The sequence below is a fragment of the Pseudopipra pipra genome, chromosome 6 (assembly GCF_036250125.1).
Source record: "Pseudopipra pipra isolate bDixPip1 chromosome 6, bDixPip1.hap1, whole genome shotgun sequence".
NCBI classification, from domain to species: domain Eukaryota; kingdom Metazoa; phylum Chordata; class Aves; order Passeriformes; family Pipridae; genus Pseudopipra; species Pseudopipra pipra.
Window position 1 is genome coordinate 62,838,468 of NC_087554.1, and position 24,485 is coordinate 62,862,952.

General features: G+C 41.7%; 1 protein-coding gene across 2 annotated transcripts in view; it reads left to right on the forward strand.

The window, feature by feature from the left end:
* The window catches only part of DDHD1 (DDHD domain containing 1), a 67,058-nt gene that overhangs the window by 17,337 nt on the left and 25,236 nt on the right, over positions 1 to 24,485 (forward strand). Inside the window, exons 3-5 of one of the 2 annotated variants that reach the window (XM_064659614.1) lie at positions 5,308 to 5,409; positions 11,128 to 11,256; positions 13,100 to 13,247. In XM_064659614.1, the coding sequence (XP_064515684.1) occupies positions 5,308 to 5,409; positions 11,128 to 11,256; positions 13,100 to 13,247 (379 nt within the window). The remainder of the gene's footprint in view (positions 1 to 5,307; positions 5,410 to 11,127; positions 11,257 to 13,099; positions 13,248 to 24,485) is intronic. The other variant, XM_064659615.1, reaches the window with a different exon arrangement.

Below are 24,485 nucleotides of genomic sequence, written 5' to 3' on the forward strand. Positions count from 1 at the left end.
AGAACACATTTAATTTTCCATTCTTACTCATTCTTTGAATTTATTAGTTTTCAGCTTTAGCAAATCTTGGGCATTCATTCTGTTGTGGAAGTCCTTATGTTTTAATGACCAGGCTGAGGACATTCACTTAGAGTTGCTGGGAATCTCAATCCAATGCATGGAACATTATTAAGAGTAGATTTCTGAAATTAGTGATCTGTTGTTTAATGTACAGTTAATTGGGTTGCTCAGAGAAAGTATTGCACAGCAAAAATTCAGTGTTTTTGGCTTTCACACTTTACTTCTGTTGGTTGGTTGTCACTTGGTGAACAACCTACAAACCACGAGCTGCAAGTACAGAGGCCTCACAATATATTTCAGTAGGGATTTGGTTGTGTTACTCTTTATAAAGCAGCTTTATTTTTTAACTGCAGCTTTGTACAAAGCAGTTACACAGTGTAGGAACGGCTGTGTTTGGGCCACATGCCCACACAAGTAAAAGCTTGTGAATAAATTGGAGGCAAGGCAATATTCAGGGGAATTCTGTAATCACTGTAAGGAAAACCAGTGTGTTATTTGTTTTTCCAGCATTTCAGAGAGTAGTTAAGTTTGTGACTCCCCTCAAAGCTAGTGAGGACTTTACGAATATATTTTTTTTTTCCTATTTGTACTACTTTAAAAGATCCTTTCCTCTGGTCTAGCCTGCAGTATGGTGTTCTGCTTCAACAGCTCTGTCAAAAAGGTGCATAAAGTGATGTGACCCCTGAGCCACAGCACTGTGCCAGTACAACCCCCCTTCTGGGAGGCACTTTTACCTGTGTTTGTGTGTCTGTGCTGATTTAGTGTTCCAGTGTCCTGGCACAAAGCTCACCATTGTTAGTGGCAGGGTATTGTGCTCTTACATGGAAAGCAAATCTGTGTTTTCCTGAGTGCTCCCAGCCTTTGGTAGCTTAATTTCTGATGGAAGGATGGATGGCTTCAGTGGTACTTGGATTCTCCTTATTTGGTAAGGGAGAGAAATCAGGGATTTTTAATTTTTTTTTTTTTAAGAAAGAGAACAGAAATTTTCAGATTTGATGTTAGGGAGTTTGGGGAGAGTGATGAGAAAGAATAATCTCTGATATTTGTGAAAACACAGAAGTTCAGAAAAAGAAACTCCAAATTCAGGCACCAGCGCCTTTTCTAAAAAGCTAAAAGAGAAAAAAGCAAAACCAAAAAAAGTAAACCCAAGCTGTGTATGCCATCACTTCAAATGGAATATGTGTCAAGTCACTAACAACTTTCAATAGATTTTTTTTTTTTTGGTAGTAATAGGAGAGTTGCAGGAAAATTACAGCTGACAGTGTGTGAAAAGTGGTTTTGTCATTATAATATGCCTCTCCATACATCCTGGATCCACTGGCATCCCCGATTCCCATTTGCAAAGGCACTGGGAGAAGCTTTGTAACTTGCATTATTATTGCTGGTGGAGTAAACATAAGTAGTTGGAGAAGTGCTGAATTCAGTTTATAAATTCCTTAAGTGCAACAATTTGTTGTAATTGTGTCCTGTATGAAACAGATTTTGGTCCCATCAAGGTTTACAGGGAGCTGTTACCTATGGTTAGTGAAAATCAGAATAAATCTGTAAATATCATTGGGAAGCAAAGTGACTGCTCTCAATGATATGATAAAGCACTGAAGGGGATGAAAAACTAACCATGGCCTCTAATTGCTCAGCAGAGTTAATACAAGCTGCTGTAACAGTCTGTTAGTACTTAGAATTTCAAAATAAACCCAAAGTAAGTCAAATCCAGTGATTTTTATTTATTAATTCTGCTCCTGGATTGCAGCATGTTAACAAGGAAATAACTGAGCTTCATCCAGGGCTTTTGTTAGGATGTTTGATGATAGGATGAATAAATGCCCCGTTATTAAACTCTTAATCCAAGCAAACCTTCCTCTGAAAAAGAGTCTCCAACCTGTGGCCTATAAATAACATAATGCCCGTGCTGCATTCCTGTGGTTTTTTTTGGGAGCATGACAAGCTTTAAAATGCTGAAGGTGACAGAAAGTATGTGACTGTGTCCTGTATGACAGTGAGTGATTTCTCAAGCTCTGTTTTCCATGGGGCACCCTGGAGATCACTGCTCTGGGGGGACATCCCGGTGTTTGCTGAGCAAACTGTAGTGGAATTTTGATTTTCATCCTTACAAAGTATTTAATTCCATGCCTTGCAAAATGAACTGAGTTTATGGTGCCTGTTGTTGCTGACTCCTCTTGGTGTCTGGTCCCCTTCAGTGCATCACCTGTATTGTTATGGCACAACACAGAAACGGGACACCTTATTATCAAAAAAGGTCAAGGTTGGGGGGATTGTCTCACTCTTGTGAGACCCCACTGGAGTTCTGTGTCCAGCTCTGGGGCCCCCAACATCAGAGGAATGTGGAGCTGCTGGAGCAAGTCCAGAGGAGGCCACGGAGATGCTCTGAGGCCTGGAGCTCTTCTGCTCTGGAGCCAGGCTGGGAGAGCTGGGGGTGTTCACCTGGAGAAGGAAAGGCTCCAGGGAGAGCTGAGAGCCCCTTCCAGGGCCTAAAGGGGCTCCAGGAGAGCTGGAGAGGGACTTTGCACAAGGGCCTGGAGTGACAGGACAGGATTAGATGGAATATTGGGAAGAAATTCTTGTGTGTGAGGGTGGTGAGGCCCTGGCACAGGATGCCCAGAGAAGCTGTGGCTGCCCCATCCCTGGAAGTGTTCCAGGCCAGGTTGGACAGTGCTTGGAGCAACTTGGGATAGTGGAAGGTGCAAGAGGTTGGAATGAGATCTTTAAGGTCCCTTAAAGTATCCAGTACAGCTACAGGAGGAAACCACACTTTAAGATAAAGAATTAGGGGTTGGGCTGCATTTTGGCTGCTTTGCAGTGAAGCTGAACCTCTGCATCTGCCTTTGAGTTCATGCAAATCACACGTTTGCACAACTGCAAATCTGCAGGTTTGGGAAGGCACCTTCTGGCTTGTCATTACATAAAGTAATTTTACATAATTTTTATGAGCGAAACGAGAATCATCACATTGTCATTTTATGGTTGGATCAGGGAGCAGAGGTTGGGTTCAGCACCCAAATCTATGCTGAAAACAGTCAATTCTAATGACACCTGAAACCCCTAAATGAGAGTCTGCAGTGCTGTAATGTATATATGAGCTTCCAGGTCTGATTGGTTGTTTTGCTGTTCTCTTAACAGAGATATTGTAGACAATACTGGGGGACTTTGGACCCCACAGATTAATTTGTCAAGTATTTGTTTTTGTTGTTCATCCAGGCAGCACTAGGCTTTTTTGTATATTGGCTTTGCTTGTCCTTCTTAAGAACAATTCATTCCTCAGACTTTACATGTATAAATTAATACCAACACAAGACCTAAGGCAACATTTTAAACTGAATTCTTAGGCTCAAAATTTTAAATATTTGACACGCACATCAGCCCTTAAAATGTGGAAATATCCGAGGTGTTTATTTGATCCAACTGAGGATGAGTTATATCCCTGTGCAGAAAGCCTGACCTTTCTTTTACTGCATATGCCAAGTGATTACACTTCAGTATATCACCACTGGAAAATAATTCTATTAATACTTCTGATAAAAACCTAGTTGCAATACTTGTTCTGTGAAGCAGTGTTTAATCTGAAATAATTTTGAAGGGGGAAAAAAATGTAGCATAACACCTGTTTAGCAGTGAATAAGTCTAAAATTTATGTATTTAAAATAATATTTAGCAAGTGCCTTTTCTGCATATTTAGGCAGACAGTGAGTTCAGGACCTGTCTGAAGGAGTCCACCAAAGGAGCAGCTTTTCTAGAGATTTCAGTCATATCAAAGCTTTGTCAGCTAAAACAAGACCAAGTTGAGTACCTATCAATCATCTTTTTCAGAGATATTCTTTAATGAGGATGAAATGAAGCTGAAAGCTTAATTTATGTGGCAGTAAGGTAGGAATAGATGTAGTTCATTGTTTTTGCACGGAGAGATGCTCAAAATTCAGCTGGAAATCACCCGTGCAACATGATTCAAACTTGAAATTGGATCCAACTTTAAAGCTGATCCTACTCTGCATAGAGGGTTGGAACAGATGAACCCCAGCAATCCCTCTGGCAGAAATCATTCTGTGATCAAGTCTATGTTCCATGATAGCTGATAAGAAATATGGGGAAAAAATCCTGTGAGAATCAGAATTAATGTTTTAATGCATTGCTTTTGAGACAGCATAAGCCTATTGGGGTTTTTTTCCTGGGGAATTTCAACATATGGCTAATGCCACAAAACCTATAAAAGTTGCATTTGGAACAGCTGATTTTTTTTGTCTTAGATTTCAAATAGCATTTTCTCTCTTCACAAAAAGTTTATATGGGTTTTTGTCACAGCTAAGTTAACCTTTAGCTGAGAAAGTCGAATTCATAGAAGCAGAACGTCCTGCAGACCAGGAGGGATCTCTGGAGGTGGTCTAGTCCAGCCTCCCTGCTGAGACCAGGTTGCCCAGGATGTTTCCCTTGGGATTTTCAGAGGCTCCACATACTCTCTGGGCAGTCTGTTCAGTGTTTTACCACCCTCAGCACAAAAAACAATTTTATTTCTACTTTTTCATGAATTTCCTTTGTATATTCTTCTTGAGTGTTGCACTCCCACAGCCAGTAAAATATTGCATGGACTAAATTATTCCATGGAATCCCAAGTAGCTCTGAGCCTAATTTTCCTCTCCTCTAGAGAACTGATGGGCAACAGTAAATACACTTTATTGACATCTGCTGACAGAGCTGTTTGCTGAGTCCTGGACCAGGATAACTGATAAAAGCATGGAATATCACTCACTTGTACTGGCTTTGAGTTACTGGATCAGAGTATTGCGTGCTCCTGGGGCCTTGCAGAACAGGGTAAAAATAGGATATTTTGTCTAATCTAACTTTCAGTGATCCTCTTACACTTTTTTTGGGAAAAAAAGAGAGCTGTGCTTGAAACTGAGTTGTTTAGTGTACATTTATAAGGGTTTGCTGTGTTCTATCCAGTACCAAGTAGGGTGATGGTGTTTTTGTCCCAGCTGTCTCTTAGTAATGCCTTTAGCTTTGTTGTGATGTCATGACTGGTTATGAACGATGAAGAAGCTGAATTTGGCTAAATTCTTCAGCAATTAATTCTGGGACCTGACACTTCTGCTACAAAATCTGCTTTTTAAGTATATACTTTTTTTTTTTTCCAGAAAATGTGCCAATTTTTTTTTTTTCTAAAAATGGTGATACTAATGAAAAAAATGACACCCCGTTTAAAAATTTTACTTTGAAGCTCAGTGTTTTTACTTTTAGTTCTCTACTACCTCCCTCCCTTCTCCCTCCCTTCTTTGTTCAAATGGAGAGGATATAAGGAGAAATCAGATGCTGCATGTCTTAAGCGAAAGCATTCCCAAGGTACAGTAATTGTAGATTTCTTTTTTTTTTTTTTTTTTTGTAGTACTCCTGGCTTAGGAAGCTTTAAATTCTAGTCTGCTTATATCAGTTAAATGTGTTAGATTAACATGCTTCAGTTTTTTTGAGCTGTATTTGTGCCATTTCCTTCCAGATGGAAGGAAAGAGCATCTTAAATCTTAGAAGAAAAGTAGAAGTGCTGTGAATCTTAGAGAGAAGTAGATGCTCACAGTGTCATGCAGAAATGGTGATTATAATTGTTTGTTGACTGATGAAAACTCTATAAACATTTGTTTCTCACACTCTTTATATGTGGTTTGGCTTTTTCAGTAAAATAAAAGCAACTTTAAAAAAGTTGCAGCAGGCCTGCTATGGGATAATTTATGTCAGAGAAGGAACAGAGGGTTTATAACAGACAACGTTTTGCTTGCCGCTTTCTTTTGGCTAATAATCTATAATTTTATGTTGTAAATTATTTTTACTGCAGCTTTTGTGTGAGTACTGGAATGAAATGAGATACAGGCATAGGATATAAAAAGGGAAGCTGTATAAAATCCATGGTAAAGGCTGCTGTGTTGCAGAAAACATCCCTGACCTTAGCAGCAGCTGACGTTGTGCAAATTTAATTCAGAAAGCGGGAATAAATCTTACAGGAGCCATTTAATGATTGCAGAAGGCTCAGAAGTTCTTGTCACTGGGCTTTCTCTGCCACCAGTTAAAACCAGTAGTGATTAAACTTTCACTGACTGCAGTGACTGTGGAAAATCTCCTGGAAAGACTTCTGAAACCCTCAGTTTAAAATGTAAATGCACGTGGTAAGTTCGGAGTTATTCTTGTTGTACCATATATTCTTGTAGGGGATGTTGTAAAGTCTGAGAATTTATTTTGACATGCATAAATGTTTGCCTTTTGACTTCCTTTAATTATTTTTTTTTTCTATCATTGGGTTCAAATGAAAATGCTTGAAATCAAAATGTTTCCTAGTAAACTTTTTCCTGCTTCTTCTCACACATGGAACTCAAGTCTGTTAAAGGTGAATAAGCATAGCTACTGTCTGGATAAGCAAGAAAGGACTTCTATGGTTGCAAATTTTTTTTTTTAATTATTTTGTGTGGTTTTTTCCTCAAATCATGTTCAGTTGTGGTAATGAGCGTGCTTGAATTAGAAGTTGAAAGTAGGTGCCTGTGTAACCAATAGTGACACTGAGGAATTGAGAGGTGGTGAATGAATATAAAAATTACAGCAGTGTGAAGCAGCCCTTTTTAATTCAGAGCAATAGCCTTTTTAATAACTTTCTTTTTAATAAATAAGAAAAGGTTTTTAAATCTACCTCAGGTTTATGTTCCAGACCTTCAGTGTTAAAAATGAACAGTAGCCAAATTATGCTCTCAGCTACTTGAACAATGTGCCAGGCTTTTGTGTAGCACCTGCTGCTTGCAAGACAGATTAATTTAAAAATCCTTGGAAAAAAAGAAGGCAGGAAAGGTTTTCAGGCAGTCTGTATCCTTCCTCTGGTCTTCACCCTGACTGGAATGACAGTGCCTTTGTCACTGGAGGCAGTATCAGCTCTGAGCCCTTCAAAGATGCTTTCCTTTGGATTGATTTTGACTTGAGCATAGTCAAAGTCTGGGAGAAGAGAATCACCCCGTGCTTCGGTCTTGGCAGGTGGATGAAAGCATCAACTAAAAAAAAAAAATGGTACTTACCTTAAAAGATATTTAATTTTGAACAGTTGGAACAGAGATGCCACGTTCAAGTTCCTGTCTGTCCACACGTGGTGCTGGAGGTGTCCAGCCCCTCAAGCTCTGGAGCTGGGAGGATGTTTGCACATGCAGGGTGCACACTCCCAGCTTCTCCACAGGTTTTGTGAGCAGAAAAAATAATACAGGATTTCTTCTCCTCAGTTGTTCTCCAGTTATTTTGACTCAAGATGAATTTCTGCGGCCTAATTGAAATCAACTTCTTCAAGGCTTTAGGAAAATGGATTCTGGATTTTAAGTTTTACAGCTTCGTTTTTCATATTCAAACTTTTTAGAGGGATTTTTTTTTCTCCCTCTGGGTTCATCTGTCTTGCTGAAAACTGGAGGTTTGTGTGATAGTAACCATTGATTTCTTCTGCTGAAAGAAATCCTTTCTTGATCCCTCTCACTTCCCCTGTGCTTCTTTCCTTGTTTTTCTATGACTTTGCTACCGTCTTCCAGCACCTCCAGTGGGGTTTGGGCCTTCCAGGGACTCACACTGTAGGTGTTTTTCTTGGTTAATATTCCTAAAAACTGTTTCATTTCTAGTTTCTGGCTACAAAGGAACACAAAATTTGGTCTCATTTCTGTGGACTTGGCCTTCAATCCCAAACTAGAATCATAGAATGGTTTGGGTTGGAAGGGACCTTAAAGGTCATCTAATTCCAGCCCCCTGCCATGGGCAGGGACACCTTCCATTATCCCAGGTTGCTCCATCCAACCTGGCCTTGGACACTTCCAGGGATGGGGCAGCCACAGCTTCTCTGGGCAACCTGTGCCAGGGCCTCCCCACCCTCACAGCCAAGAATTCCTTCATTACATTTAATCTAAATCTCTCCTTCAGCTTAAAACTCTTTCCCCTTGTCCTACCTCTATCTCCCTGTGTAAAAGTCGCTCCCCCTCTTTCTATAAGCCCCCCTCAAGTACTTGAAGGCTGCTGTAAGATCTCCCTGGAGTCTTTTCTTCTCCAGAAACGTGTGCAGAGTACCTGGAGTTTTCTGCGCCTGGGGAAGATGCACCTATGGAGGTGTCCATGTGAATGCTGTCAGTGTCGAAGAAGTGTCATGTGGAAGCAAAGCTGTGAGGAATCCGATCCAGAGAGAGATTCCTGTCCCCATGGCTTTATGGGAGACCTTTCATCTCCTGTGTCTGACATTCAGAGGTGCTTTAGGCACAGTCACGTCTCAGTGAAGCTCAGCAACATCCCAGCCAGGTGCCGTGGAGACAGTCCCCAAATGTAGAATGTGTGCTCCTGAGGGACCCAGCAGGCAGAGGAACGAAAAGGAAGAGCATTCCCCTGTGCCATTCCCACTGCCTGTTCGGAATTCTGCAGCTTGGCTTCCTGAGACATGCCTTGGTGACTTCCTGACATGCTGTGACATCTCTTGGCATGAAAAGCTCCTGGGGTTGTCAGTTTGAGCACCTCTGCAGCACGTAGGAGGTTTATAGGAAAGAGAATGTTGTCTCCTCATCCTCAGGAAAACATTTCCCTTCCTCAGGTTCAGTTTCCCTTCGGGTTCAATTTCAAACCAGCGATGGCAGCCCTTGTTATCCCACACCTGTGGGATAGCACAGTTTGCATATTTATTTTATTTTAGGATGTTTGTTTTCAGACTTACGGCAGATCGTCTCCAATGACAGGTTTTCGTGTTCCCTGTCTCACTTTTAACACACCCTGGGGCTGTCAGCAGCAGAAGTTCCTTTTGGTTGAACTCTCAAGTATCTTAATCTCTTCACTGTCACATAATCACTGAATAGACTCACACAGAATGGTTTGGGTTGGAAGGAACCGTACAGTTCATCTCGTTCCAGCCGGCAGGGACACCTTGCACTAGACCAGGTTGCTCCAAGCCCCGTCCAACCTGGCCTGAAACACTTCCAGGGATCCAGGGGCAGCCACAGCTTCTCTGGGCAACCTGTGCCAGGGCCTCATCACCTCACAGCCAACAATTCCTTCCCAATATCCCATCTAACCCTGCCCTCTGTCAGTGGGAAGCCATTCCTCCTTGTCCTGTCCCTCCAGGCCCTTGTCCAAAATCCCTCTCCAGCTCTCCTGGAGCCCCTTTAGTTACTGGGAGGGGCTCTAAGGTCTCCTTGGAGCCTTCTCTTTTCCAGGCTGAACACCCCCAGCTCTCTGCTGGTCACACTTGTGATGCAGCCCAGGACACATTTGGCTCTTTGGGCTGCAAACACACATTCCTGGGGTCTTGTTGATCTTCTCATCTGCCAACACCCTCAAGTCCTTTTCTTCAGGGGTCCTCTCAATCCATTCCCTGCCCAGCCTTTTTTTGTGCTTGGGATTGCCCTGACCCAGGTGCAGGAGCTTTCACTTGGCTCTGTTGAACTCCATTTGCAGCTCATCAGTACTTCCATGTCTTGTAGTTGATTTTGATATTCCTTATTCCTTCAATATGCATGTTTAGAAAGAGCACCATGTTCTTCCCAAGTGAGAGTAATTAATACAGGGCACAGAAAAGCTACTTCTTCCTGTATATTTTTTTTTTCCTGTAGAGAGGCTGGACTTGATCCCAGGAGGAGTTTGAGGATCACTCCTCCCTAAATTGCTGTTCTTCCATGTTCATGGAGTTCTCACTAGATTGCTGCTTGCTCTGGCCACCTTAAGCTGCCATCTCTGCTCCTCAAACCAGGCTTGTTTCCATTCCTGTCTTGCTCTGTCAGTGTAAAACAACGATATAATTACAGTTATTTTTAGTGAATCAGATGTTTACCAGGGCTAATCCTCTCCTAATCCCCTTGTTTCTTACAGATTTCATTTAGTTTTTCATCAGTCTGTGTCAAATCTGTCTGCCTTGGCAAAGAAACAAAAATTATCACAGGAGAAAGGTCACAACATCTGGCTGCACGTGGCTGGTTTGTCCTGTGGCAGAGTTAGAATATGAGATCACGATGGCTCAGGCTTTCTCAAAATGTTTTTAAAAGAGTATAAAAAATTCATTTGGGTGGTTCAAGTAGGAGACAGGTTAGAGCTCTACTTGCTATGGAAAAAACAAACCCCAAACAGCCCCTCTGGGTGTTTTCCATGACTTTGGACTTTTTAGCAAGACCAATGACAGTTAAATAGCAATTTTTTTTGGGCACAGGGCTGTTGCTGTTGTCAGCACACCCCATATTAGATCAGAGCTAAGCAGCAGATTTCCAAACTCTGGTGAAATCCGAATTCCTTGTGATACATCTCGGGTGCTGCTCTGCCCCTGCGAGCTCCAAGCCTTGGATGATTTTGATTTGCATTAAAACATTCCTGTTGTGCTTAATCCCGACAATCAGGCAGTGTGTCATGAGGTTTGTCCCAGAGCTCAGTCAGTTCCAAATCTGGAAAACACAGTAACTGCACAGAAAAAAAAAAAAAAAAAAGAAAAAAGCACACTGGAGCTCTTAGTGGCTTTTTGAAAGAGCTAAATTCTGTTCTGTGCCAGAAATTGCTCATTCAGAGCCTCACTGGGCTGCTTTTCCAGCTCCTGGATGTTTCTGAACGGAAGAAATGCAGGAGGTTTCTAGTAATGGGGCCTTGAAAGCTTCTGTTAGTGCAGAGCAATCAGACCACAGGATTTCACAGGAGAGAGGACTGAAATTCCACTTCTTTTTTTTTTTTTAAGTGATGAAAGTACCTGGAGCAGCCACCTGCTCCTCACACCCACCTGCAGTATTTCAAGATCCATTCCCCTGCCCCCTGTCCCTGTTTTTTAAGGGAGTATTTTGGGAATCTGCCATCCCAAAATGAGGGTGGGAGGAGATTGATGTGAAGTGTCCTCAGAGGTGCTCTCCAAACTGCTGCGTCTCCTGGTCAGGTTAATCCTATATGTAAAAATTTCTCAAGGTAAGAAATAATAAGAATTCAGGTATAATGGAGCTCTGTATTTTAACCCGTGTGTAAATTACCCTTCTCTCTTCTCTCTCTGTTTAAAGAGGATTTTTCTTTTGTCCTTTACCCATATAAATGAAATATTGTTCCTTTTTGCTGCAGCTATTCATAGTCTAAAGTTGAGTCGGAACCACGTGGACTGGCACAGTGTGGATGAAGTGTATCTGTACAGTGATGCAACCACATCCAAAATTGCAAGGACTGTTACACAAAAGTTGGGGTTTTCCAAAGGTAACACTTCTCAGAGTTTGTCAAGAATATTGTAAATACCAGTGTTTTAAGTTTTTTTTTTACTTTAACACTAGAGGAAAGTTTGAAGTTTTAGTATGTGAGTAGCCTGCTTTGGCCATTGCATTTTTTTATTTTATGTGAATATTCAGAGTCCTTAGGTTGTGTACATTATTGTAACTAGATGTGAATTTTTAATTTTAATTTTATGTATAGTATATATTTATTTTATTATATTTTATTTTTAATACATATTTTATTTTGGCTGCGGCATTTAGCATTACATAACAAGTACATGAAAATATTACAGTGGCAGAGCAGCAGATACTGTAAAATCAGAATTATTACTGTAGTGATATAATATTAGAGTTCCCTTTGCAGCCTTAACTTTACCACTGTGTACTTGCATATTGTGATGCATTTCTTAAATCCATGATCATACCTTCGCTCTCACCATCTCCTGCCCTTTTTTTCCATTCATTAAACAGACATATGAACTGAGAGAAGGGGTGAAGCATTTAGAAAAAATTAGAAAAATCGACATTTAGAAAAAATTGTTTGCAGTAGGAATAATTTCCAGTAGGAATTCAGGCTCATTTAAGCTCAGAACTCCCAGTTATAAAGCCAGCAAGGCTGAGATGGTTGGAAGAGAGGATGGTCCCTCTCAAGGAAAAGGCAGATTATTGCCAACCTAGAAAATTGGAATTTTTTTCCCTCTGTCATATCCTGTGCAGGACAGCTGCCAAAACAATAACATAAACATCTGTTTTGTTCCTTGGCCTCTGAAGAGGCAAGACCAGGTAATAGGTCTGGCTTTAATCTCCATGCCTCTGTCTTGTAATTAATGCCCTCCTAACCCCCCCAGGGCTCTTGGGTGGATACTTAATTAATGTTTGCCAAAAAAATAATATAATTCAGTGCTTCAGTTCCAGAAGAAACAAAGTAATTTATCCAAAACATGATTTGGAAAGTGTATAATAAATAATAAATCTGTTGTAAACAATTTGGGGGCACAACTATTAAATAGAAGACTAAAGCTGTCTTAGGTGAAAAAAGTCCTTGGTGGTTTTGTGGTGTTTTCCTCCTCTTTAGGAACAAAATCAGGTGTTTGTTTCATTTTTTGAGGCCAGCACTGGTGCCAGGCTCTGGGTCCCCTCCGTGGGTCTGTCACTAGAGGGGGATGGAGACACACAGTGCCAGTGGGTTTATCAATCCATCAGCACAGCAGGGAGAAAATACCCATATTTACCCTGGGTAATTGATTTTTGGTTTGGCCACTGAGCTGGGGAATGAGTTTGCAAATTTTGAGGTTGGATCAGCTTGAAATAAAACAGGTTTTCCCCATCAAAATGAAAAATCATGAAGGTTTTCAGCCAGCTCTTTTAATGGGGGCAGATGGAGTGGTGACACTTAATTACTTACATGGCCAGATAATTTCCATGATTCTTCCATCCGTGGGAGTAAGGTGGAGATAAAAGGAGGTTTAATGATGGAGACACCCAGAAGAAGAGTTTTGTGCTGTAAAAGTGGGTGGAGAGTTACACAACTGTTTTCTAATTGTTTTTCGAAACATTTCTCAAATTAGTTCTCTATACAGTGGAAATGGCCTTGTAATTCATTGACTGATACAATGAACATCACCCAGTTGCTGAAATCTTTCAAGAGTTTAAAAGTGGATGTATTTAAAAATATGTGATAGCCCTTTAATCTTACAGCTCTGTGTTATAGAATCTTGTTTTCAAAGTGCTTTAACGTGTTGGACTGAGAAAAGCCAAGCTTCTGTCAATAGGTAAGACCTTTGTACTTCACAGAATGTAACTGATGTGGGATAATGTTCTTTCTGCAGCTTCGAGTAGTGGGACAAGGCTACATAGAGGCTATGTAGAAGAAGCCACATTAGAAGACAAGCCACCACAGACCAGTCACATTGTGTTTGTTGTGCATGGTATTGGGCAGAAAATGGACCAAGGAAGGATCATCAAAAACACAGCGATGTGAGTGCTCTGTGATGTTTGAAGTAGCCTGAATATAAATGACAGCACAGCCTTTGGTTTAAGCTGAACCTTTCCCTGTTTCCTTCTCCTCCTCTTTCCCCTGAGTCGTTAATCTTTATGTTGTGGGTACGCTGTTTTCTGTGTTAATTGGGTGGTATGGACTCAGGGAGGGCAGCTGGGAGCAAGAAGAGCAAAGATTTAGTCTGGTTTTATGGCCAATACTTGTGACTTTTAGGGAACTGGCCCATGAGAGGACGTGGCCTCAAGTTGCACCAGGAGAGGTTCACGTTGGATATCAGGAAGAATTTCTTTATGGAAAGCCTTGTCAGGCACTGGCATGGGCTGCCCAGGGAGGTGGTGGAGTCCCCATCCCTGGAAGTGTTCAGGAAGAGACTGGACGTGGTACTCAGTGCTCTGGGCTGGGTGACATCGTGGGGATTGGGCACAGGGTGGACTTGATGATCTTGGAGATGTTTTCCCACCTAAACAACTTTCAGTGACTTTGCTGAGCAGGGAGAGGTTTTCATTTGGTCAGAATCAAAGGGAATGTCATACCTGGGTGAATTAAGTAGATATCAACTGGGAAGAAAGTGACTGGGCAGAAAAATTTTACTTCATTAGTATAGGAAAGTGGAATCTCTTGTTGTTCCAGCTGGTTGTCAGAATAGTGAGCAAGCAAAGTGCATACTGGTAAGAGAGGGGAAACAGGGAACTACCAGGAGTGTTGTTATTCCTAACAGGACAGAAGCCCTTCACGCAGTTGGAAGGTGTTTCTGTGAGACTGTTCATGGAGTTCTGTGCCAGTTGAAAAGTAAAACATGATTGAAATCTTACCAAATCTTTTCAGTTAATGTCTTTTGTGAAAAGTGGTTTGAAAATGGATTTTGGTTTGACATCTAACTCAGCTAACTCAGAAAGCCAGTTAGGGTGCTGGTGAATGGGAAGAGAAATCCCTGAGATATGGGGAATTATGTTTCCCAGAGAAGCTGTGACTGCCCCATCCCTGGAAGTGTTCACAGCCAGGTTGGACAGGGCTTGGAGCAACCTGGTCTGGTGGGAGGTGTCCCTGCCCATGGCAGGGGGTTGGAACGGGATGATCTTTAAGGTCCCTTCCAACCCAAACCATTCCGTGATTCTCTGTACCTGAAAAGATGTTTGAATATTAGAAGAAATTGTAAATTGTGGTGACAGCATTGTGGGGGACAAGGTGGCATTGAGGAATCCTTCGTTAGCTGAAAGAAGAGGCTAAAAAAGTGTTAATTACAGATCTGTGTTGCACAGATGGTTCAGTCGTGTGCCCCAAATAGTTCCACGTTCCATCAAAGCTGACAGAAACAACGACAGACCCAGTGACTCCTGTGGAAGTGTGTGTAGAGCTGGGACTGTTTTGTGGTAGGAGCTTTGTGAAGCTCCCTTTGAATCCAGGATGGGAATGTAGGTCAGTGCTTGTGTGCTCTGTGGTGTGTGCCATCGTATCAGCAGGCTCTCGTGCTCCTGCAGCTCGTTCTGCCACTCCAGTGTCCTCTGGCGCGGCAGAGTAAACTTTCTGATGTCACTTCTGTGTCATTTGTCATCTCAAAGCAACAACCTGCTGCTCCCCACTCCCCTCGTTCCGCCACTTTGCTGCTCTGTTAGTCATGTTATTGAAGAGCAAGCAATCCAAACCAGAGAGAAAACACTCCACAGCCCCTGATTAAAAGTTAGTCATGTAATAATAAAAGTTCAGTTTTTTTAGGATGCAGTTACACTGGGAATGAAAATACCCTAAATATAAGTTGCTGCTTTAACAGCGACGAGAAATAAAACTTCCACCTTGGAATTATTAAGTTTTTCTACTTTGTCTTTCTCCTTCCCCCATTTTCCATAAATACAGGGGTTATATGGGTGGATTAACTTCAGCTCAGGCTGCAGTGCAGAGATGTTCATTCCATAAGTCCTGCTTTAATTGGCAGCCCAGTATATGAAATACTTTCTCAAAAAGGCAAACAAGATTTTATGTGCTTCAGTAAATCTCTCTCATACCCTCAAGAAATATCAGACAGTATTGCATAGCCTTTTAAAATGCTAATTATTGGCATAAATTGTGCATTCTCTACAAAGTCTGCAAATTAGAGCATCATTTTAGATTGAAGTCTCTCTTTTTTTTCTTTTTTTTTCTTTTTTTTTTTTTTTGTAAATAGCTTAAAACTTACCAGTGAAGAACATCCCATATGTTCTGAGAAGAAATTTTAGAGGAAACGTCTGCCAAGCTCTCACAAACCATACTAACACTTTCTCACTTTCTGTTAGCACCTTCATCCCTGATATGTGTGTGCTGTTTGGTTTTGTTGGGGGTTTTTTTACGTTCTTTTACATCAGGGACATCAATCACATGTGTCCTTTTGAAAAATAAGATGAATACGGAGAAACACTTTTTGACCCTTCACACTTTAAAGTGGAAACTAAGGAGATGTCAATGGGGTTTTTTGCTTTTGAAAGGCACATTCTTTAGCAGGAAATTTGTAGTTGCAGACATGTTAAATCTGTGACTCAAGCCACAGGTCTGTCCTTCAGTGTCACTGCTCTTTTCTTCCCTTATCAGTGGCTGGGTACCACCAGCACATGTAGAAGGTCCTGTCAGAGCTCAGCATTGTCTGGGGCTGTGTTCAGCTTTGGAGGACTTGAATCTTACTTGGGATATAAAATCACAGAATCCCTGAATGGTTTGGCTTGGAAGGATGCTTAAAGATCATCCAGTTCCAACCCTCTGCCTTGGGCAGGGACACCTTCCACTATCCTATCCCAGGTTGCTCCAACCTGGCCTGGAACGCTTCCAGGGATCCAGGGGCAGCCACAGCTTCTCTGGGCAATCCGTGCCAGGGCCGCCCCACCCTCACAGCCAGGAATTCCTTCCCAATATCCCATCTAACCCTGCCCTCTGGCAGTGGGAAGCCATTGCCCTTGTCCATTCCCTCCATCCCTTGTCCAAAGTCCCTCTCCCTCTCTTTTGGAGTCCCTTTAAGTACTGGGTGGTCCATGTGGTGCTTGGATGAGACAACCACCATGACACCCTGCGTTTTTTTTGGAAATGGTGCTTGGAGGGACTCTGGGATTTCCAAAAGGGATTGCTTGTTCAGGTGCCTTTCATTTCTGCCATCCACAAAAAAATCTCTTGTCCATTTTATCTTTGCATTGTACATTTATTGTTGTTTCTATTGGGCTTCATTCCGCTCTGGGATGAAACTTCTGTGTTTATTCCAAGCTGTGTGAGCACAACAATTCATACACAGCACAAGAACGTGGCCTCACCTGAACAAGGAGTTGTAAAAGAAATAAAAAGAAAGTGCATAAATACACTTTATAACCCAGGCATGGAACACTCTGTAACCCAGGCCAGTGAGAGACACCCACCCAGAGCTCATTTGACAGGTTCTGTCCTCAGGTTACCGCCTTGAGAAGGACCTGGTGCAGCTCACATGATGCTTCTGCATCATTAAGCAGATCCTGTTGGTTACAGAGGTGAAAACAGAACTCTTGTCCAGGGTAATTTAAAATTGTCTGCACTAATTTCATTAAGGAATGGAGCTCAATCTCATTAATGTGGTCGGGTGCTGTGGTTGCAGAGTATCCTGGAAGTAGGTAAATGGAAAAGATGGACTTTTATCCATGGTTGGGTGAACAGTTCTGGGGTAGATGTGACATAATTTTGTTTCTTCACTATGTAGTTAAACACATTTATTATCTAAATGTAGCACAGCAGCTGGTGCAACAAGCTGCTCCTGTCAGCACCAGTATTAACTGGGAACTCATCTGGGAAGAGACAGTCCCTCTTCCAGGCTAGAACAGTGATTCAGCTGCCCCAGCATGAACAGAATAATGTGCTGTGAGCTACTTTGGTAGCCTAGAGATGGTTATTTATGGAGAAGATAGTATATTCTGTATTTCTCTGTAATACAAACCAAGATATTATGGCATAATGTACTTAGTTGGAGGGGGTTTTATTTGCCATCAGGTGCAGAATTCTGGAATTACCAGGTTTATGATAAAGTAGATGTTAGATTTAAAATAAATAATTTTGGCATATCTTTTTATTTTACTATATGCACTTTCATGTTATTATTTGGAATATATTTTTCACTGAAGCCTCACCTCTGATTGTGTTGAACTTGTGCTTCTAGATTGGGAGGGGGAGATGTCATTACACATGTTGAATGTAGTTTAGAATTACAGAATGGTTTAGGTTGGAATGGACCTTAAAGTTCATCTAATTCCAGCCCTGTGCTGTGGACAGGGACACCTTCCACTATCCCTGTCCAACCTGGCCTTGGACACTTCCAGGGATGGGGCAGCCACAGCTTCTCTGGGCAAACTGTGCCAGGGCCTCTCCACCCTCACAGGGAAGAATTCCTTTCCAATATCCCATTTTTCCCTGCCCACTGTCAGTTTGAATCCACTTCACCTTGTCCTGTCACTCCAAGCCCTTTGAGTCTCTCTCCATCTTTCCTGTAGGCCCCTTTAGGTACTGGAAGGCCACAATTAGGTCATCCCAAAGCCTTTTCTTCTCCAGGCTGAACAATCCCAATTCTCTCAGCCTTTCCTCATAGCAGAGATGCTCCATCCCTTTAATCAACTTGGTGGCCTCTTCTGGGCATTTAAGAAATGTTTATTATCCATGTTTCCAACCTCCTTAACAAAATCCTGTTGTTTTACCTGGCTTAGGTAAAGGTCAGACCTTTTACCTGACTTGGGTAGAGCTCAGACATTTAGGCTGACTCTGAATTTCATCATCTCCTGTGCTTGAGGGATGAATGAAGAAACTCTGCTGTATTTTTCCATAATTGCTGTAATGTTGTGTCACTTCTGGGCTGCTCTCACCCTAAAATTGGTCTCTGTCTGCCTCTGTCTGGATCTCCTCTTTGGATTCAAAAATTCCATTTGTCTGTGATGCTGTTTGTAGCACCAAAAAAATGCTGCCTGCATAAGCAACACCATCTTGGTGTAATCACCAATTATGTTTTTATTGCAAGTCCCATTAGAAAACATTTTAATTGTGGATTATCATTATGATAATTACCTCAGAATAGCTATTTTGGTACATTTCCATTGCTGTGCAGGTCCTTACAGAGCCTCTCAGAGGCCTTTCAGTGCATTAATATATGCTGCTGGAATCTTAAATGAAGATTTCCTGTGATTTTTTTCTTCTATAATTTTTAGCTTTTCAGATACTTGGTAGCTTTATGTTCCATTTAAATGCTTGCATTGCATTAAATACATATCACATGCTTGTTTTTCGTCCTTCGGTGCTGGTATTAATTCTGAATTAATTATCCAAAAAATTGGCTTACAGGTTTCAACTTGAGCTTGTCTTGCAAGAGAAGTTCAGCCCAAGAGGTAAAAGGTGATAGTTAGGGCATGAAATACTTTTGTAACAGCTTGTTTTGTGTATATTTATTCTCTAACACATGGCTGCACGTTGGACACAAGCTTTAACAGCCTGCTTAGGACTTGGGATGTCTCCCCAGGTTTGTTCTCATTCCCACCCTCACCCCACCCCTTGTTTCTCCCTGGTGCTGCCCTTTGCTTGCCCACACCAGCACAACTCTGTGCTCCCATTGTGAAGTGGATCACTGCAAGGGGTCCAAAAATGTGGAGCTCCACCTGGAAGATGGGAGCGAGTGGGGAATGCCAGCGGGGACAGGGAATGCCTACTCTGCCTTATGCCAAAGGCAGCATCTCCCTGCAGGGCAAGCTTTCCTGCCCTTTGGAAAGCAGTGCTTGGAGGGAGGCACTGGAAGCACCTGGATCTCCCAGGCTTGTCTCAGGATGGTGTGATCAACCAACTAAGCAGCTTGAGTTCCTTTGATCATGCAAAATCCTGTTACTCTTCAAAAGGATGAAGTGTGAGTCACGCTGGTGCTTACTTTGTTTGCATCCTAGAATTTCCATCTTTCCTCTGAAGTAAAATGAGTCTGTGTGTGTCAGAGCAGTGTTTTTCATGAGTCTGCTCTGAGAGCAGCTGGATCCCTGAAGAACAGCAGCAGAACATGACTTGTGTCTTGCAGTTGCTCTTTGAAATCCGACTTGAGTTGGCATTTCTGCAGTGCAGCTCAGATTTGGAAAACAGACGCCCTTTCATTTCCTCTGGCTGGAGCAGATCTCAATTTTTATTACTCATGCCGGCTACTCTCACTTCAACTTACCAAATTTAGCTCAAGCCAGCCCTGAGTTTCCTCAATAACTCGTGGTATTATTTCCTCAAAGAGGCGATGAGGGCTTCCCCTCCATTTGAGGGAACTCCAGGGTGGTGAAAGCAGTTGGGGAATAATTTAGAACATGATTTACCAGTGGTGTGACCAAAATCCAGGAATAGATCCACATGGTTTTACAAGAAGTAATGAGAGTTTAGGGCTTTTTTTTCTGAGAACATCCCATTGCCCTGTCTCTTAGAATTAGGGTGACAGGATAAGGGATAATGACTTTAAACTGACGAGGGCAGGTTTAGATGAGATATTGGGAAGAAATTCCTCACTGTGATGGGGATGGTGAGGCACTGGAACTGAGGAACAGCTTGCCCAGAGCAGCTGTGGCTGCCCCATCCCTGGAAGTGTTCCAGGCCAGGTTGGATGGGGCTTGGAGCAACCTGGGATAGTGGAAGGTGTCCCTGCCCATGGCAGGGGGTGGAACAAGATGATTTTTAAGGTCCCTTCCAACCCAACCCATTCTGGGATTCTGTGAAATCAGGAGTTCAGAGTAAGAGGTTGGCTGCTGTGCTGCTTTTTAAATAAAAGACCATTCCCTTTTTCTTGACCATGGATCATCTGACGGAAGAGCGTCTGCAAAGATATCTTGGGAATAAATGAGTAACTTCTTCAAGCCTTCAGGCATTTTGCTCTGTTACCAGCTATCAGCATCATTTTATGAAATTTGTGAACTAACATGGTTTGTAACTCTCCAGTTTTCAATTGTAGAATTTGTGAATGCCACACAAGTGAAACCAGTAGCATGAGACTAAAAAACCCACGGCAATAATCCTGAATATGTTAACATATCCCTGGAATATACTCACTTAAGCAAGGATGAATACTTGTGAAAATAGGGATTTGTTATTTATTATTTTAATCAGAGAAAGGCAAGCCAGGCACATTTTATTTATGGTGAATCCTAAAGCGTCTATTTTCAGGCCATTACTTCTCATCTGGAAAACAGCAATATGTCAAAATTCTTTCTAAGATATGTGTTGCATCTGTGCCTGAGTGACTTTTTTCTTTAAAAAAATCATTAATTATAGTTGTTTCTGTGTGTTTCAATGTATAGATTTAAATAATTGTTGCTCTGAGGTCTGTATTTCAACATCCATTTGTATTGGAAAGGAGTGGAATTCTCTGCCTGTTTAGATGAGGATTTGTTACTTCACTTGGTGTTAATTTAGCAGGGGAGTAGAGGGATTTGCCATCTAATAAAATAACACAAAATATTTATTTTTGAAAGCCAGAAGAAGAAAAAAAATTATAAAAACAACTTTATAGCAGAACAGATAAGCAAGTGTATAGCAGGTCTGTGTGCTGGGGGTTTGCATGTGAGTGTAGCCACATTGCCTGGAAATTAAACCACAATTTTCTTTAGAATTTTATCAAACCGTTGATCAGAATCAGTGGGGGATGGGATGTGGTGTGGTGCCACTGGCTGTAAATGGGATGTGTTGCCCTGGGAATTGTTCCTGTGAGCAGGAGATTGATGTGACATTGCTGCTGTAAAATAATGAAAGAGAGGATAACTGCACCTCTGACAGTGTTTGTTTGGGAACATCGGACTGGATTGGCTCTGAAACTGTAGTGGAAAGCATAAAAATTAAATGTTTTAGTAGCTACAGAGTTTGTAATCAAACAAACTTGAGTCAGTGGTGTGTGGTATTACCCAGCTCTGTAAGGTCAGTGTGTCTGATGGGAGGGCCCTGCTCAAAACACCAGGAAATGGAGTTGCTGCTTGATTTGATGTCAGTGAGGGGGGCAGGTAATAAGAATTGGTTAAAACAAAGCTTTTGTGCACTTCTACCAGACTGGATTTTGCAAGGCATAAGGAAGATCCACTCAGAGTTGGGGTTTGGTTTTCTCATAGACCAAGTACTTTTAAGTGTTTGGCTGTGGGTCATTCAGGCAGAAGAGAAGGCTCTGGGGAGACCTTGGAGCCCCTTCCAGCACCTAAAGAGGCTCCAAGAGAGCTGGAGAGGGACTTGGGACAAGGGCCTGGAGTGACAGGACAAGGGGGAATGGCTTCCCCCTGCCAGAGGGCAGGGATAGGTGGGATATTGGGAAGGGATTCTTGGTTGTGAGGGTGGGGAGGCCCTGGCACAGGTTGCCCAGAGAAACTGTGGCTGCCCCTGGATCCCTGGAAGTGTTCCAGGCCAGTTTGGACGGGGCTTGGAGCAACCTGGTCTAGTGGAAGGTTTCCCTGCCCATGGCAGGGGGTGGAACTGGGTGATCTTTAAGGTTCCTTCCAACCCAAGCCATCCTGGTATTGTAAGTTTGGGATTATTCTGCCAAAGGCTGGATCATGCCCAGACAACCTCCCCCAACATGAGGGGAAACCTCCAGATCTGAGTAAAATTAGGTTTTACATTTCACAAGATTTTGGATGACACAAAGCTGGCACAGCTTTTAGGAGCGCAAACTTGAAGCTTTTCCCAAAAGCTTTGGCAGAATAGCAAGGCTGCACTATTTTCTCCAAATCCCTATATTTGGCTTTAGAAAGAAGACTTCTAGTTAAAAAAAAATCCCCTGTGTTAGTTTGTCTTTGAGTAGCTTTAATAAGACCTGGACCCTTTCAAACAGAAGGAAACCCTGTAGCTCTTGGTTGAATTTTTGAAGATGGAGATGTCTAATAGCTATTCCTCCATAATACTTCCAGCTACCACTGATATGTAAATAGTTTGAATGGCTTTTTCCTGTGCTGTTAGGACCAGGTTATTTTCCCTTTCCTTCAGTTGAAGTAATTATTGCTGTGTAGAATTCTGTGCTTTATTCATACAGTATTTCTATGCTTTCACTGCTTTTAAGTCAAGCAGCTTTAGTTTGCTGCTTGGCTGATTTTCTGCTAAATTTAGCTGGTTCTGAACTCACAGTGTCATGGTTTAAGCCCAGCCTGAATCTAAGCACTACAAAGCCACTTGCTCACTCTCCTCCCCCCCAAAGTGGGATGGGGAGCAGAGTTGGAAAAAGGTAAAACCTTTTAATAATTATTAATCATTTAATAATTATTAAAATAATACGTTGATTATTCATTATTTAATAATTGTAATTGTAATAATAATAATAATAATAATAATAATAATAATAATAATAATAATAATAATAATAATAATAATAATAATAATAATAATAATAATAATGGGGGAAAAAAACCCTGTTGGAGTAATTCTGGGTCAACTGTCCTGGCCGTGTTCCCTCCCAGCTTCTTGTGCAGCTCCTCGCTGGCAGAGCATGAGACACTGAAAAGTCCTTGACTCAGGGTAAGCACAGCCAAAACAACCAAAATATCAGTGTGTTATCAACACTGTGCTCATCCTAGATCCAAAACACAGCACTGTACCAGCTACCAGGAGGAAAATTAACTCTATCCCTCCTTCACACAGAGAAAGTTAAGCTGACCTGGCAATACCAAGGAATTGTTGGCATTTCCAAAGAATAGGTGTGTTTCTCTTTTTGGTTACTCAGGGAATTCCAGAAATGTTAATGTATTCACTGAATTTTTATCTTCTTGATAATCTAGAAATTTCCTGGGCTGAAGTTGGGCTCTCACATAAGTGTCCTCAGAGGCCTGTTGTGTGTGGGGGTGGCAGGGAGGGCTCAGGTCAGCTCAGGCCTTAAATCAACCCTGATTTAAGCAGATCCTCTTGCTGATTTATTTTTTTTTTCCCCCTTATGATGGAGAAGACTTTCTGCTTTATTTAAACCTTTGCTGTCTCGCTGGATGAGAATCCAGGAGATTAGGAGTGCAATCACACCAGGCTTTAAAAATAGAGATGCTGAGCAGTTGTATTTCTTGGCTGTTTGGTCAGGCCATCAGTAACTGCTTTGGAAGAAAGGATGTAAAGAATGCTACTTCCCTCTTCCCCCTTTTTTTTGTCCCCTTCTCCCCTTTTTTTGTCTCCTTCCCCCCTTTTTTTGTCCCCTTCCCCCCTTTTTTTGTCCTCTTCCCCCTTTTTTTTGTCCTCTTCCCCCTTTTTTTTGTCCTCTTCCCCCTTTTTTTTGTCCTCTTCCCCCTTTTTTTTGTCCTCTTCCCCCTTTTTTTTGTCCTCTTCCCCCTTTTTTTCTTCCCTTCTCCCTTTTTTGCCCTTTTTTCTTTCCTTTCCCCCTTTTTATCCTTTCCCCCTTTTTATCCCTTCCCCCTTTTTTTCCCCTTCCCCCTTCTTTTTTTCCCTCTTTCTTCCCCCTCCTCTTTCCCCTTCCTCCTTTTTCCCTTCCTTCATCAGAAAGTGTCAGTTATAGAAAAGTGTTTTCACTGCCTTCTTCAAAAATGTGTTACATTATTGGTCTGCTTTTTTAGTAGTATAGCAGGCTTTTCTTTTTCCTGGAAAAAAATATGATAAAGAAGAAGAAATAATTGTCTTTGTAGAAAATGTTTATGTCAAGGCAGTAATTTTCATACACCTTTCTGGCTCATCCTCCTCCTTTTCAAGGGGGCTGGAAACCCAGCACTGCTGCCCCTTGGTTTTATTTAGTTTGTTGTGCTCATCCTCAAAAGTGCTTATACCATTGGGAGCCAGAATTCATGTCAAGGAGATAAAGGCAAATATAACACTTTCAGTTCGAATGCTGAATGGTTTTGATAGAATGCATGGATATTTAATATCTTGGTTTTCATTTTGTGCTGATGGATCTTTCACACAACACAAAGTCACATTTTTACAAGAATATAACATACTGCTATTCCCCTTTTCCCTCAAACAGCAGAAAGGGTCAGGTATGGTTTGGGGTTTATGTATTTTAATTTTTTCTCATCCCTTGAGAAGGGTGCATCAATGTTCATGTTCAGATTGGCTGTAGAAATGATAAGTCTTTTCAAAGTCTCTCCATCTGCCACTGCAAGTTAAAACACTAGTAAGAGACCTTATTTCTCACCCTCTGAGCTCTCAAACCTTGCAATTCCGTATGTAAAATTAAAATAAAATTCTCACATTCCAAGCCATGTTTTTAATAGTTTTCTTTGTGTTTAAAGGCACTGAACAGTCTTCCTTACATACTGGTTAAATGGTTGATTTCA